Here is a 15,839-nt window from a genome sequence, read left to right as displayed (position 1 = left end):
CTCGACTCAGGCCCTGCGCCTCCCCCGGCTTCTGCACATGCCCCTCCCTTCTGCTCCTTCCTCTCCCCTCCATTTCTGGCCTAGATTCCCAGCTCTGCTGCGGAAGGAAGTCCCTTTCCGGCTTCTGTTACCCAGCTGCTGGGACCCGGCCCAGGCCCGCGGTGCTGGCCTGGAGGTGGTTCTCACTCTGCCCCTTCTCGTGGGTTTCCTTTCTGAGGAAGGTGTGATTTGGGCGAGAGGAAGAGGTTGGATTGCAAAGGGACTCCCTAGGCCTCCTTCTTTGAAACTAGGGGTGTCTCACGTGTTGTGCTCGAGCAGTGGGAATGGTATGCAGGTGGGAGTTTTTCTGGAAGTCTGTAGAAATCTGTGTGCTTATTCACAATCAGGCAGGACCCACAGAAGGAAGACAGAAATAGAACTTTGATGGGGAGGTCTGGAGTCTTGGTGGGTTTGCTCTGGTTGGCCCCAGCACCCCAGGTGGTGACGTGGGAAGACGGTGTCGCTCGCTGAGCTCCCACACTGGAGCCTGAGTGCAGGCTGACTCCCAGCATGTCTCCCTCCGGTTGTCCAAAGCCAAGAGAATGGGGCTTAAATAACTGCCCCCTGAGATGTCCCTCTGCTCCCCGCACTCTCTCCAACAGTCCCTACTCCTGGAGCGAATGTGTGATAACAACACAGGTACTAAATACCTGGAGAGTCAATATTTCTACAGACCAAGGGTTGGGTGTATTAGGTGGCTTTTGTTTAGACAGACCTCTGTTCCTGCCCCCAAGCTCTACCGTGACATTTTCCAGGAGCCAAGGTCGTTTGACAACACAGGTACTACCCCACACTTCCACCTTCTTCCTGTTTCTCTCTTCCCAAGGCCGAGGTAGGCATCTCCCTTCCCACCAAGTCCCTAGGATGCTAATGCTCTTCTCCCCCCACCCCTCCAGCAAGCACGCCTTGGGCAGCCATGAGTACATTCAGTACTGCCGCAAGTTTGACGTTGACATTCGGCTGCAGCTGATGGAGCAGAAGGCCGTACGCAGCGACCTGGCCCGGACGGTTCGTGTGAGGGGTGGTTGATGGTTGCACAGAACTGGGGAGGTGGGATGGGCGGAGGGTGACGTGGGACACATTAGGTGGGAGTGGGATAGGAGTGTTGGGCCGAGAAAAGGGCATCACCCCTCTCTGAATAGGGCACTTCTTACACAGGCAAACGATGACCAGAGCCCCTCCACCCTGAACTACCTCGTCCATCTGCAAGAGAGGCCAGTGAAGCAGACCATCAGCAGGTGAGAGTGGCGCCATCTTGGACATGCTCCAGACAGGGACTGTGGGGGATCCCTTTCTGCTGGGGCTCAGGGATTCTTGCGGGTGTCGGGGGTGGGTTCCACGAAGCTTGTCAGGGAAGATCTGTACCCCAGGGCATGCTTCGTCTCTTCCCTCTGGTACTTTGCTGTCACTGTCTAGGCTAGAAGTGGGGGAGTAGAACGGGACATGCAGAAAGAGTGGGAACCCCTGCAAATCAGTCTGATCCCTGAGCTGAGAAGAGAGAGGGAGAAAATGGGGTTTCCAGGGCACTGGGTCTTTCATGACCTCGCCTGTGGCTTTTCCCTGCCCCCGACTCCCCAGGCAGGCCCTGAGTCTTCTGTTCGACACTTACCACAACGAGGTGGATGCCTTCCTGCTGGCTGATGTGAGTACAAATCCATGGGCTCCCCGGCTGCCTAGAGCTCCTCCCTTGCTCCTCCCAGTCCTCCTGGGATCAGCCGGCGCAATGAGGGATCCGGGTAGACGTTGAAAATCTGTCAACCGAGCACTTCTCTCCATCGTCCTAGCTCACCAAGACCACTGGGTATCGGGCAGTGGCAAGTGTGTGCTCCTCTACAGAAGAAGTAGGTCAGGAACGTGCCGTGGTCCCCATCTCTAGGATGTCTCCAAAGCTGAGAGGCCTAGAGCTGTCTCCCCAGCCGCTGCACTCGATGTGCGTTGGCGTGTGCATCCTATGAGCCGTGCTCAGGGACCTCTAGTTTGAGAGGTTCTGTCGTGCTGGTGTCACACGTAGAAAACCAGGGGAAGGTGGAGGGTTCCAAATGTGGGGAGCCTCAAAACCATGAGAATCAATATTTGCCCCAAGTGTCATGAAGCTAAAGAAAAGCTCACAGTGATCTTCAAAAACAGCTCCTATCTCATTGATCCCGTTAATAGTAGTTGTAGACTCTTCCTTTTGGGGGATTCGGCACTGTGTCTAGTTCAGTTAGTTCCTCACCGCCAGAATCCCTTCACTGGCAGCCTCTGCCGGAGCACCACAGGGATGAGGGAGAGCGCTCTGAACACCTGCACCGAGCCAGGCTGGCCCTTTGCTAGTGGCTGCTGGGGGCAGAGTAGTGCAAGAATTGTCTCAGCCTTTGGTGAGCTTGTGTTCTTGTTAGAAGAATGGAATCGTAACATAAAGCTGTTAGGAGACAGAACAGGATGGTAATAAACGAATTAAGGGCTTCTGGCGTGTGCTAGAGAGGGGGATTGGCCAGAGATGGCTTTGTGAAGGAGGTAGGATTTTTAGCTGGGCCATGATTTAAATTTACATAGGTAACCAGGGCCGGACAGGCGAGGGATTCCAAGTGAGAAAACTGCAGGAGCCAAACTGCAGGAGGAGGGGATGGGTGTGGTATGTCTGCGGACCTCAGATGAGATGTGTCTGGAAACTCTGTGGTGAAAGTTATGAGCAATAAGCCTGGGTGGGCAAGTGGGGCCTTAGCGTGGTCTCTTTGACCTCCTTGCTACTCCCTGTGGGTTGATTTTCCTAAAACTGCAGGACTATGGGGGAGATTGTGTATGCATTTATATGACATAAGCAGACCGTAGCTGACGGAGGCTGGGAACAAGGGGAGGAATGGCTGAAGTAGTCGGGGAGTGTGGGCATGGCCCATTTAATTCAGTGCGAGAGATTGTTTGCTGATGCTGGATATTTGAGAAGAAATTGTGGATTCCATTGGCTACCCTGAGGGTTATGAACCCTCGCTCTCCCTGAAGCCTCTCCTTTAAAGACAAGGGGGTTGGAGGCCCAGAGCACGAGAGCAGAGCCTGCCAGCCTCACTGTGCCGCCTCCCACAGGGGGACTTCCTACTGAAGGCCGACAGGGTGGTCCAGTCCGTCAAGGCCATCTGCAACGCCCTGGCTGCCGTGGAAACCCCTGAGATCACCAGCGCTCTCAACCAGCTGCCCCCCTGCCCCTCCCGCATGCAGCCTAAAATTCAGAAGGTAAACGGGCCCAGGGCACTAGCGTGGGGCAGGAAGAGAGGAATACTCACAGGTAACAGAATTCCCAGGTGCTGGGCCGAGCAGGTGTCCCCTCTCCACCTCCATCTGTCATGTTTAAGTGGTTCAACCACAAGAGTTCTTGGAAAACGGATGCTGAGTGTGTCCCCTCTTTCTGAGATTGAGGGTGGGGTAGAGTCTGCCCCTTTGGAACTGGTTGCTGGGAGCCCAGGCCAGTAAAGGCTTTATTCATCGTCCCCATAGCATCACCTGACAGTTGGCATATACATCAGGGTGCAGGAGCAAACCAGGAGGCAAGTCTCCCCTGCAGTGGGGGCTGTGTGCTCTGCAGGCTGGGCCGGCACGCAGCCACTGTGGTCTGCGGGGGCTCGGCCTGAGGCTTGGGAGGTCTCATTTGGGTGGACACCGTGACTTCCATCCTCCGTCAGCTCACTCTGTCCATCACCGAGGTCGGGTACAAACCATTACTCCATCCTCCCTGGGGGATCTCTGCTCCTCGCATTTCAGCCCAGTCTGGTTCACACACGCAGCTGTGAAGAGCTCTTCTTCCAGCTGTGACGAAAAAGGCCCTGGCCCTGAGGCTCCCTCCCTCTGCTTTCCCCCAACAGGATCCCAGCGTCTTGGCTCTGAGGGAAAACCGAGGTAAGGGAACTACTTACCCTTCTTCTGTACCCAGTGGGCGGCCTCCGCCCGGATTCCTCTTTCTCCCCAGCCCCCTGGATTACGTGTAGGAGTTCGGTTGCCGTGTGTGCGTGTGTGTGTGTGTGTGTGTATGTGTGTGTGTGCGCGTGCGTGTGTGCGTGTGTGTGTGCGTGTGTGTGTGCGTGTGTGTGCGTGTGTGTGCGCGTGTGCGTGTGTGTGTGTGTGCATGCGTGCGTGTGTGCGTGTGTGCGTGCGTGTGTGTGTGTGTGCGTGTGTGTGTGTGCATGTGTGTGTGTGCGTGCGTGCGTGTGTGCGTGTGTGTGTGTGTGTGTGTGTGCGTGTGTGTGCGTGCGCCCGCGCGTGTGTGTGCTGAGCACATTTCTTTCCACAGAGTGTTTTCTCGTGATTTTTACGAGCCATTCCGCGTGGTGTCCCTGGAGATGGCGATGAGGTGGTACAAGTGTGTGTGCCGGGAGGAGGCGCGGCAGAGCTGGCCCTGCCGTGTGTGCGGATGGGAAGATGGGAAGGCTCCCGCGTCTGTCCTCCCCGCGGCTCTCAGCCTCTGCATTTCCAGAATGGGCCTTGGGAGAGGGGGAGACAGAATTTTGCGCTAGGATTTCTCTAGGATTCCCCTGTCGAGCCCTTTGAGCAGAACTTTGCCCGGAAACCTGTATCACTGGCTTCTCACAGTGATTCCCAGTCGTTTGGATTTCCTGGACCTATAAAGTGTCCCCAAAAAGTATTTTGGGGACCAACAAGAGAACTGCCAGCTTTTATTTGGCCAAACAATGACTTTTTTGAAGTAACTGACAATTATTATGACCATGATTTCCTAAAAGAAAGGGCATCTTAACACTAAATAAGTAGTCATATGTGAAAATAAGGGCTGTGTTTAAAATCGAACAACTATCCTCTTATGAAAAGCTTGTGACATGCATCCGCATTTTTCTCATTTCACCTCAGATGGGTAAACTTTGTCACTGCTGTTACAAACCAACTGGCATTTGGGGACCACTGTCCCAGGCCATCCCATTCTAGCCAGTGCCATGGCAACGAGGTGGGGCTTGTCGAGGCCTTACCAGTTCCCCCGTGACCCCTTCCTTTCACAGAGAAGGTCGTGGAAGCCCTGACCGCGGCCATCCTGGACCTGGTGGAGCTGTACTGCAACACGTTCAACGCGGACTTCCAGACGGCGGTGCCCGGGAGCCGCAAGCATGACCTGGTCCAGGAGGCCTGTCACTTCTCGGGGGCCCTGGCCTTCACTGTCTATGCCACCCACCGCATTCCCATCACCTGGGCCACCAGGTGAGCCCAGGACTGAGTCGCCTCTAGGGATCCAGCTGAGTTTTCCCGTCTGCGTGTGACCCCACTGTCCTAAGTCTTGGCATGGATGTGTCGTGGCATGGATATGTTGTGGCATTGTGGTGCAACAGGCCGGGAGCCAAGTGCCTGAGGGAGACCTGGGCTGGGACGTCCCAGAGGAGGGAGAAGGTCCCCAGGAGATGGAGAAGATCCTGCTATTCCCTTTCACTGCTGGCCGCCTCTTCCCTGCCCCCTCCAGATCCATCCAAGGCCAGCTGAGGGAGGCTGGGGACAGATGGCCGGTTCCCAGTTAGAGTGCATGCCCCACGGCCAATGGGAGGGGTGGGGGAGGGGAGGGGGATGACCCTTTGTCTTGGGTTCCCTAGGTCTGCAGGGGTGGGTGGAGGAGGACGTCTATTTGGTAATCCTCCACTCCTCTGCTGCGTCCTCACATCTAAGGCCTGAGGGAATACGCACTGGGCCCCACCCCCCTCCCCCACCCCTCCCTTCCCCTTCTCTCTTTGTTCCTCACTTAATGTATTCCTCTGGGCGATTGGCGGAGAACAAAGGAGGCAGCCTGGGAAACCGGGGCCTTCTCTGACCTCTTCTGTCAGGCACCTGTCATGAGCCACAGGGACCCCCATGTGTTGGCATTCATGTCGGCATATGTCGCCTTCCTCCCCCACCCTTCTCGCCTGCGCGTGCGCGGACACAGAAACGCGCACACGGACACACACACACACACACACACACACACACACACACGCACATGCACACATGACACCTGATGGGCTGGAGCTTTCTGTAAGAAGGAGGCTGGGTGGCCGGTTCCCAATCAAATATGAAAACCACGAGGCTCAGTGTGGAGCCTAAGTCTGAGCAGAGGGACCCCGACTAGTTGCTTATCCCTGAGCACACTTCCTCACATCACAGCCCATCGCTGCCCCCGGAGGCTGAGAGGTTGACCAGGGGCCCTAGGGGCATGCATGCCTAGGTTTGGGTGACAGAGATGGGTTTGGGGAGCTGGGTGTCCTGACCTGCCCCCTTCCTTTTGTAGCTACGAAGATTTCTACCTCTCCTGCGCCCTCAGCCACGGTGGCAAGGAGCTGTGCAGCCCCCTACAGACCCGAAGAGCTCACTTCTCCAAGTACCTCTTCCACCTCATCATCTGGGACCAGCAGTAAGCTCTGCCCCAGACCTGTGCGTCCTGGTGAATGTCCCTGGGCCCAGACAACCAGACCAGACTAGGGATCGGGCTCCCTCCCTAACCCTAACCAGACAGGCCATCCAGCCTCTTGAGTCCCCACTTCCTGACTCTTAAATGGGGGGAAGTATACCATAATTTCTACCTCTGAAGCTGTCATGAGGATGTAATGAGAAGTAACCATAAAGGCTCTTTGTGAACCATAAAAGACCACATAAATATTAGTTGTTAATTTTTTTTTTTTTAGAGACAAGGTCTCAGGCTAGATTGCAGTGGTGTCATTATAGCTCACTGCAGCCTCAAACTCCTGGGCTCAAGTGATCCTCCTGCCTCAGCCTCCCGAGTAGCTGGGACTACAGGCATGAGCCACTGTGCTTGGCCTAGTTCTTAATTTTAATAATATTTTATTGGTTTGATCCTGTATCCCTTAAAGAGTTTAACTAGTCTGAGGGATTCTCATCCTCTCCTTTCTGCCCAAAGTTTCTGTAGACTAAGGGATAGGAGACTGCTTTTCCTTTACAGAGAGAGAAGGGAGGGTTGTCTAGAGGAAAGAATAATGGGCTTGGAGCCACAGAAGGAAGGTTCTCTTTCTAGCTCTGTCTCTAATCCTGTGTTTTCTCTAGCCTCTCTGTGCCTCAGTTTCTGAAACTGAGAAATGGGGACATTTGTTTAACTCAGAGGCAGTTGTAGCACTGAAATGAGGTGGGCAGGTTATAAATATAAATATGAAACCACAAGCACAAGATAGAGTCAGTCACCATTTGTTGATAATTTGGTGTCAGGAAGGTGGCGTCAGCCAAGCAAATCAGGCAGGAAATGGCACAGAGGGCACCTCAGGCGGTGGCAGTGCAGGTGTTTGCACCGTGCCTCGTCTGGGCTGTGCTCTCTCTTCCCTCCAGTCAGAAAATCCCTTGCGTGCTGCCCCAGCTTCACTTCCTCAGTCTGGCTGTGTCTGAGTCCTCTTTGCAGAGCATCACTGCAACTTAGGTGTTTGGGCTGCAGATCACACAGACCTGGCAGGGTGCCCGGGACGCTGAGGATGCTGAGACAGGCGGACAAAGAGCCTGTGGAAATCCTGGAAGGGGTGGGTCATTTTACGGACAGACGTGTAGGAAGACACCTTTTGTCCTGTCCTTTACACTTAGATAATTCTTAGAGCAATAAAGGTGTACATAAAGGTCCTTAAGCAAACAACTGCCAGGGCAGGAGAAACTCCTGCGTTTCACCCTCCCCTTGGGAGTCTCTGGCCTTAATGGGTGCTGTACAGTGTTCTGGCCAGGAGGACCCCCCCCAGATTGGCCTGAGATCTTTTTCCCATACAGTATTGGAGATGTACGGGCAGCCCAGCCTGCCCAGTGGGTCTCACTGTGCTCCCTGCCTGAGATCTCCACCTGGAATCCCACAGGGCTGGTCCCCTGCCCACAGCCTTGGGGAGGGCATCTTAGCACAGCACAGCCAGGTGGCCCTTCATGGTCAAGACCAAAGCATTTGGGAGAAAGTGCTTCGGTGTGGGGTTCAGAGCTCAGGCTTTAGACCCATCATTCTCTGCTTCTTACTATAGGTACAACCTTGGGCAGGTCATTCAACCTAGAACGAGGTGGTAATGGGGCCTACACAACGGGATTGTTTGAGGAGCAGTTAGGACACTGTAAATAAAGGACTGGGCACAGTACCTAGTACATGACAAATGTTTTCTTCTTCATCTTCTTTGCTCGGGAACCCTCTTGGTTCCGGTTTCTCTGTTCCAGGTGTAGTTAACACAGACAAAGTAGTTAACGCATGGGGATACTTGTGCGTGAAAATACTATTTGCTTCAGTGCAGTTTTAGTGCAGTAAGCAGAGTTCCACATAGCAAGAAGTATGCAATGTGTATACGCATCACACAAATACAGCTGTGTTCCCCTTTTCCCTGGTAAGAAACTGAGGCCCAGACATGTGAGTTAAGTTGCCCAGGGTTGTGAGTGGAGGAACCAGGACTGGAACCCAGTGCAGACCAGGAATCCTTCCTGGAGGAGGCAGCCTGTGATGTAATGTTGAACGGGTTGCAGGAAGGAGAGGGATTTCTCAGGCAGGGAGGAAGTTCAGGACTGCAGCCCACATGGTGGTTATCCTGACTGACTCCAGGCGCAGGTCCTCGGGGGAGGTTTTGGAATACCAGAGATACTCAAGGACTGAGGAGAAGAGGGGGTTCTAGGGGTTCTGGTTTCAGTTAGACACGAACCTGGAAGCGCCTTCCCTGGGTGAAAAGAGAGGGCTCAGGACCACCTCCCTCTCCCGTTAGCTATGGGTCAGCTGATTCTCTCCCACTGTAGCAGTACAGGGATCAGCTAATTCTCAAAATAGGCCCTGCAGCCGTGCCTTGTCACCTCCAGCCAAGCCCAGGCCTGGCATGTCTGCTGGCTGCTGGAGGGGCCCTAATTATAGCTGTGGCCCCCCAGGCTAGAGGCAGCTGGGACAGAGCAGGGCTCTGCCAGTCCTGGGCAGCGGGCGGGAGGGCCTCGCTTAGTGGAGATTCCCCTGGAGCAGAGAAGGGCAGTGGAGGGAGGCTGCTTTATCATGAAACTGCTAACCTTGGGGGCGGCCGCCCTGCCTCTGTGCCCTCTGGCATAGAAGCTGCTGGGCTCTGGGCTGGCCAGGAGGGTGTGGCAGTGTGGACTCTGGCCCAGGGACAGCTTCCCGAAAGGTAATGTGTGCCCTCCCTCCCTTTCCACAGCTCCCCTCCCCTCCCGACCTCTCCCCACCCACAGCTCCTTATCCTGGGCTTAGCGGGAGTGGCTGGGCGTGGCTCAGGCGGGCCAGCCCCGGAGAGAACATCTGGGCTCGGCTTGCGGGGGGCTTGTGTGTCTCAGTCATCTCGGCCTTGCCAGTTGGCTTTCTCGCCACCCGAGACTTGGAGAAGCCCCTTCTCTTTATCCCTTTGGCTTTGAGCGTGGGTGGGGGTGAGGGCGAGAGCGCTCACTGTGTGCCCCTGGGGTTAGGAGACCGTGTGAGGACAGGTGGGGGGGCCGTGGGGGAGGGGAGTGGCAGGCAGGGAACGCGGTGCTTCTTCCTGGAGACTCTCAGCAGCGGGCAGTGGGGGAGGGATGGGGACCGTCAATTGGAAGAGGAGGATAAAAGGAGCAGCTTTGGCGACCCTCTGCAGGAATCTTGAAACAAGGAAAGGAAGGCGGCTCCCAGGATGGAGTGTCACCCCTCACCTGCGCGGAGATGGCTCTGGCTAAGCGAGTTCTGACCAGGCGCCATGGGTAGCCTCAAAGTCCGGATGTTTGCCTCACTCCACTGCAGGGCTCGGGGGACACCATACTGTGCTTCTGGGAGCAGCCAGTGGAGGTGTTGCCTAGTGCGGGACCTGTCCTGGTTCTGCCAGAAGGCTTCCCCAGGGAGCATGTCTGACACCCCAAGAGGGAGGCGGAATCCTCGGCCTCATCTGGACTTCCTGGGCCACCTGTCCAGGAGGCCGTGGGCAGCCTCTCCTGATTCGGTTTCCTGTCCTCTGTAGGATCTGTTTCCCAGTGCAGGTGAACCGGCTGCCTCGCGAGACCCTGCTGTGCGCCACTCTCTACGCCCTGCCCATCCCCCCGCCCGGGAGCTCCTCGGAGGCCAATAAGCAGCGGCGGGTACCCGAAGCCCTGGGCTGGGTCACTACCCCGCTCTTCAACTTCAGGCAGTATGTGAGCCCAGGGTAGCAGCTCCTTGGCCTTGGGAGGGAAGGAGGAGGACAGAGAAATGGGCCCAGCTGCTGTGCTGGGCAGTGCCCCTTGGGAGGGTTGGCCAGGTGGGGCTCACAGGTGAAGTCCAGAGGCTCCCCAGGCCCAGAACTAGTGACCAGGACTACTGATGTAACCAGGAGCCACTGGGCAGGACTCGTGGCACGGGACTGTCGTGGGGGCATGGAATAGCAATACGTGGGTAACATATGATCTGGTCTTGTCATTGGAAGGACCTCAGAGGTCATCTAGCCCAGCCTCTGTACCTCAGCAAGGCATCCCTGCCACCAGGTCATGCAGACCAGGGTGTGTTAGCTCAGAAAGGCCTCTTGGAGGGGGGCGAGCTATTCTCGGACTTGGAAGAAGGAAGAGGCCGTGGTCTGTGGGGAGAACGAGAGGGGAGTTGGGTGGTGGCTTCAAATAGAAAAGGCAGATTTTTCAATTGGGGGAGCAGGAGGAAAACCATTTGTTTAACCAGTGGGTTTGGTGGCTCATCCCACCTTCCTTCCTCCTTAGGGTCCTGACCTGTGGCCGGAAACTTCTGGGCTTGTGGCCAGCAGCACAGGAAAGCCCCAGCGCCCGCTGGAGTGCACCTAATTTCCACCAGCCGGATAGCGTCATCCTGCAGGTGAGGCCCGGCCCTGCCCGCCCTCCCACCAAGCCAGACCACTTCAGAGTCGGCTCCAAGTTTTCCTTCTTGAGGTTTGGGCTGGGACAGTAGGAGAAAGTGCCGGAACTCTGGACATGGGATGATGATGTGACTGAAACAGTGAGGTGATGTGCTCAGGCCTGGAGTGGGAGGTGAGCTCTGTGCTATCTACCCCCATCTCCTGCAGGTTAGATTTAATTTCAAGGAGCCTGGAGGTGTGTGAGACGCTCCTCATCCTGGGCTCAGCTTCGCAGAGGCCCTTTTATTGAACTCTCAGCTTCTAAGTTTGATCACATCTGAGTTGTCCGCTCTTGAGGCCTGAGGGGAGGCCCTTCCCCAGCCTGTCACTCAGTGCTTCCACAGCGTGGACCCGTCGCCCTCTGCGGAGAGGGGGAGGCTGCTGCTCCAGCCCAGGGCCTAGCTCCCAGCTCCCAGCTCCCCTTTCTTGTCCTGAGATGCTTTGGTATGAAATACGGAGTCTTAAAGTTGATACAGGATGGAACAGAGCGGTATAGAATGAAGGCTCTATGAGGCAGGTGTTTTTGTCTGTTTTATTCACCGCTCTGTGCCCAGGGCCTGGAACAATACTGAGCCCACATTAGGGCCCGGTAAACATTTGTTAAATGAAAGAAAGTAGAACTCCTTTGGAAAATTGGCTCACTTAGTTCTGATACCCATTTTAGGAGGATGAACATCTGGTGACATAGAGCAAGGACTAGTGTCATAGGCCCTAGAGTTGGTAAGGCTGTCACCCAGCATGTGGTCCCACCTCCTGTCAGGCAGCACTGCCCTCTGGGACCTCGTGGGAGGCTCCCCGGCCTCAGCCTGGTGGCATTTCTGTTCAGAGTTCTGGGCTGGGCTTGTCCTCTTACCTAGATGCATCTCAGCTGAACCCCTTCCTCACTTGTTCGTTTTCTTCCCCTTTGTTTCTTCTTATTTTTTGCTGAAAGTTACAGCTGGAAGGCACTTTAGAGATTGCCAAGTCCAGCCGGGTTATTTTGCAAAGAACCTGAGGGAGCGAGGCAGGAACTCTGGGGTGTGAGAGACAAGCTGGGGACCCGCACATGCTGCCTGTTCCTGCTCCTCACTGCTCTGATCCCATCCCCCAGATTGACTTCCCCACCTCGGCCTTTGACATCAAGTTCACAAGCCCCCCTGGAGACAAGTTCAGTCCCCGCTATGAGTTTGGCAGCCTCCGGGAGGAAGACCAGCGGAAGCTTAGAGACATCATGCAGAAGGAGTCCCTGTACTGGTGAGTCCAGGGCATCCCTCTAGTGGCTCAGGCCCCCCACCAAGTCTGTCATGTTCTTTCTGACCTGTCACCTCCCAGCACCAGGTCCTTGTCCTTCTGCTTTGGGACAGGGCGAGCATTGTCACCTAGGTGGGAAGTGGTAGCAGCCCCTAGACATTTCTCCACGTGCTGACGCTAGGGAAAGTGGAGAGGCCAAGGTCAGGAAATTAGCTCTGAGAATGCCCATGCCCACCCTGGGGACTTGGTCCAGACTCCGAGCTTTGCCCCACACGCCAGATACACTGTCTTCTACTTGCTGTCCACAGGGGCAGCTGGCCCCACCACCCTGCCCCCACCTCCTGCCCCTTCCCCACCAACAGCCTTTGCATTTTTCTGGCCCTGTCACTTTCCAAAAAGGATCAGGTGTCAAAGCAGGCTGGCAGCTCTCAGGGGCAAGTGAGTCCAGGCTGATCTCATCCTTGGGGCTGCTGCTTTCACCAGGGCTGGAGAAGCTCCCCCCTGCACCCCGCCGGCTCCCCTGCCCGCCTCTCTGGCTCCCGCAGAGCCCTGTGCACGTGCGGGGGGAGGGCATGAGAGAGACGGGGCTCATCTCTCTCCCCAACGTGCCACCAGGGCACCCAGCGTAGCTGAGTGACTGTGGTCTCCCTGCCCCCACCCCCCTGCTGGCCCCACTTCATCAGCCCCGCATCTCCCTTCACCCATTAGACACCTGATCTCAGGCGAGGCCCAATTAGCTGCAGGCCCTGTAACACCGACAGCTGGCCCGGGAGGCCCCAGGAGGCCGCTCAGCTGCCCAGACCCTGAGGTGGGGGGCCACTGCCCTCTGGTGGTTCTCCCCGGGAGCGGCCCCCTGGGGCGGGGGCGGCAGGCGCAGAGCCTTTGCATCCTGCCTCTGTCCGCGATGTCCCTGAGCTGGGATCCCAGGTAAGATCTGGGCCCCGGTTCCCGAGCTTTGCTTCACATTGGAATCATCTGGTGATCTTTAAACAATACCAATGCCTGGCTTCCCCAGACATTCTGACTTAATTGGTACCGGGTGTGACCTGGGCCTGGGGAGGGAGTCGCCGAGCTCCTCAGGTGACGGTGATGCGTGGCAGTTTGGGAAGCGGTGAGTTGCGTGTGTGCAGCTTTCCCTCGAGCAAATACTCCGCCCGTGGCTGACCCTGCTCTCTCCCCTGCCCCCTCCCGCGCCCCAGGCTCACTGATGCTGACAAGAAGCGCCTGTGGGAGAAGCGCTATTATTGCCACTCGGAGGTGAGCTCGCTCCCCCTGGTGCTCGCCAGCGCCCCCAGCTGGGAGTGGGCGTGCCTGCCCGACGTCTATGCCCTCCTGAAGCAGTGGACCCACATGAACCACCAGGATGCCCTGGGGCTCCTGCACGCCACGTGAGTTGTAAACCCCCCTCTCCTGGCCACGTGTCCTTGCAGAAGCCAGGGCTCGGCGCTGCCCATCACCGATGAGCCGGCCCCTGGGGAACATGATAAAGTGGGCATGGATGTTCACGGCTTTTCCATTTCTCCTTTTTGCTTTGTCTTTCTCATTTCCCCCCCAGTTGTATCGTGGACATTTTCCAAACATACAACAAAATTAAAAATTGTACAGTGAATTCCCTTATGCCCACCACCTGGATTCTATCATTAGCATTTGCTCAGTCTGCTTAATTGCGTGTCTGTACATCCATCCCTCTGCTCATCCATCGATCCATCTTATTTTTTTATGCATTTGGAAGTACACTGCAGACATTGTTATATTCCCTCCTAAGTACTTCAGCATGGACATCATTAACGAGAGCTCAGTGTTTGCTGCATTTTTAATTTTGAGGCAAAATTTGCATATAAGGACATGCCCAGACTTTACCTGTACGTTAGCTGAGTTTTGACAGATGCCTTCACCTGCGTAATCCAAACCCCGATCACTTAGTTCTACTTCTAACAGCTCTCTCTCCCTTCTTTCCTCTAAAGGGTTCTCTGGGGACACGAGGCTCCCAGTCTCAGGCTCCTGGGCTGCCTTTCCTAGATGGTATCCAGGAGTCCCAGCTTGTTTCCTGCCACTCTCAGTGATCAATATAAACCTATTCATGTGGCCTCCCTTTGGGAGTTTTTAAGGCAATGGTTTTGCTAATCTCTGCCAAACTAATTGTGCCAGGGTATATTGCCTTATATAAAATTCTGTGATTTGCTATTATTTGCCTGGTAAACTTTGCATTAAAGAATGTTAACACAACAAAATAATGCTTTAACCCACATGAGGGCTCTTTGATGATGGGATTTCTGGCACCGTGGGAGTCAAGGAAGAAATCTTAGGGAGTAGGGTTGAGGACTTTGTCCTGTTTTCTTTAAATCATCCAAGGAATGACAGTGGCCACCCATTGCTCCACCATGGCCTGAAGTAGACTTTGACCATGAAGGAGAGCCATTCCTAAGGGCTGCTGTCCAGAAAAGGTGCTAAGGATTCTTCCAGTGGCTTTGGCAGATGATGGCAGACATTGTCTTTTCTCCATCCGTGCCTCTGGAGCCCAGGTGCAAGGATGCTTGGCTCATACCTGTGCCTCCGAGCCCGCAGCTGGGCAGTCAGGGTACTGGGCTCTGTTTTGCAGTTTCCCAGACCAAGAGGTGCGTCGTATGGCTGTCCAGTGGATCGGCTCACTGTCGGATGCCGAGCTACTCGACTACCTGCCCCAGCTGGTACAGGTGGGTGGCTTGGTCTTCTCTCCAGCTCTGAGGGTCCCATTCCCAAGACCCCACATCAGTCTGTATTCTGTCTTTAGAATCCAGAGCCACTAGTGGGACAGTCGTAGGTATAGATTATAGATAGTTAACAAAGCCTCATGTGCTCTTTCTCCCTTTCTCCTAAACAGGCCCTCAAGTACGAGTGCTACCTGGACAGCCCCTTGGTGCGCTTCCTCCTGAAACGAGCTGTCTCTGACTTGAGAGTGACTCACTACTTCTTCTGGTAAAACTGTGTGCAGAAAAGTGGGAGCAGACATGTGCTTTCCACGTGGGAGTATGCTAGTCCCAGGCGTGCAAGGCTGAGGAGCTGAGTTGTCTGGCTCCCATCATGGGGCTGACTTACCGTGTGGCCTTGGACTAGCATCTGTTAGGAGGAACCTCCTAACTCGGGGGTCCTCAGTTCACCCCATGGAGCACAGTGAGGATCATCCTGCCCCTCCTCTCCACCCCCCGTGGCAGAAATATAAAGGAGAAACGAGATGCAGGGGAGCCTTGGGCTCTACTTAAAGACAGATTCTGAGAATCTCTAGAGATAGTAAAGAAAAGACAGTGGACACATTCTGGGGTCTGGGCTCAGGCGAACACCTCTGCATTAGCGATGCATATAGGGGATAATTTACCTCCTAAGTTTGGGGTGTGTTTTGCAGTGAGTTGGATTTGGGTCTGACCCCTTCTCCCTCTGCACTCCTGCCGGTGGTCCCTTGAGTATCTCGACTCCTCACTCCCTCTGCCTTGCAGGTTGCTGAAGGACGGCCTCAAGGACTCGCAGTTCAGCATTCACTACCAGTACCTGCTGGCAGCCCTCTTGTGCTGCTGCGGCAAGGGGCTGAGAGAGGAGTTCAACCGCCAGTGCTGGCTTGTCAACTCCCTGGCCAAACTGGCCCAGCAGGTCCGAGAGGCAGCTCCGTCTGCACGCCAGGTGAGTGGGCTGAGGCTGCTGCCACCCATTTCTGTTCTCGGGTTTCTGTAACCAGTCATTAACTTCCTAGGCATCCTGAGCAGCACCGTGGCACTTGACCATCTCTGATTTAGGAGGTAGGAGCAAATAACTCTGTCTGTAACCTGCAGGCCACAAACAGGCAGTCTGCTG

The 15,839-nt window shown here is 55.4% G+C and overlaps 1 protein-coding gene across 3 annotated transcripts in view; it reads left to right on the top strand.

The window, feature by feature from the left end:
• PIK3C2B (phosphatidylinositol-4-phosphate 3-kinase catalytic subunit type 2 beta) overlaps window positions 1-15,839 on the top strand; it is a 60,550-nt gene that overhangs the window by 26,737 nt on the left and 17,974 nt on the right. For all 3 annotated transcript variants that reach the window (XM_045536044.1, XM_045536043.1, XM_045536045.1), the window contains 14 exons: window positions 936-1,047; window positions 1,198-1,277; window positions 1,618-1,681; window positions 3,100-3,246; window positions 3,873-3,906; window positions 5,016-5,211; window positions 6,266-6,388; window positions 9,912-10,079; window positions 10,636-10,747; window positions 11,878-12,020; window positions 13,217-13,405; window positions 14,617-14,710; window positions 14,878-14,972; window positions 15,488-15,668. In XM_045536044.1, coding sequence (XP_045392000.1) covers window positions 936-1,047; window positions 1,198-1,277; window positions 1,618-1,681; window positions 3,100-3,246; window positions 3,873-3,906; window positions 5,016-5,211; window positions 6,266-6,388; window positions 9,912-10,079; window positions 10,636-10,747; window positions 11,878-12,020; window positions 13,217-13,405; window positions 14,617-14,710; window positions 14,878-14,972; window positions 15,488-15,668 — 1,738 coding nt within the window. The remainder of the gene's footprint in view (window positions 1-935; window positions 1,048-1,197; window positions 1,278-1,617; window positions 1,682-3,099; window positions 3,247-3,872; window positions 3,907-5,015; window positions 5,212-6,265; window positions 6,389-9,911; window positions 10,080-10,635; window positions 10,748-11,877; window positions 12,021-13,216; window positions 13,406-14,616; window positions 14,711-14,877; window positions 14,973-15,487; window positions 15,669-15,839) is intronic.

This window comes from Lemur catta, chromosome 23, assembly GCF_020740605.2.
Source record: "Lemur catta isolate mLemCat1 chromosome 23, mLemCat1.pri, whole genome shotgun sequence".
Taxonomy (NCBI): Eukaryota; Metazoa; Chordata; class Mammalia; order Primates; family Lemuridae; genus Lemur; species Lemur catta.
The sequence above is the reverse complement of the archived record's forward strand: the minus strand, read 5'-3'. Positions and strand labels throughout refer to the sequence as shown.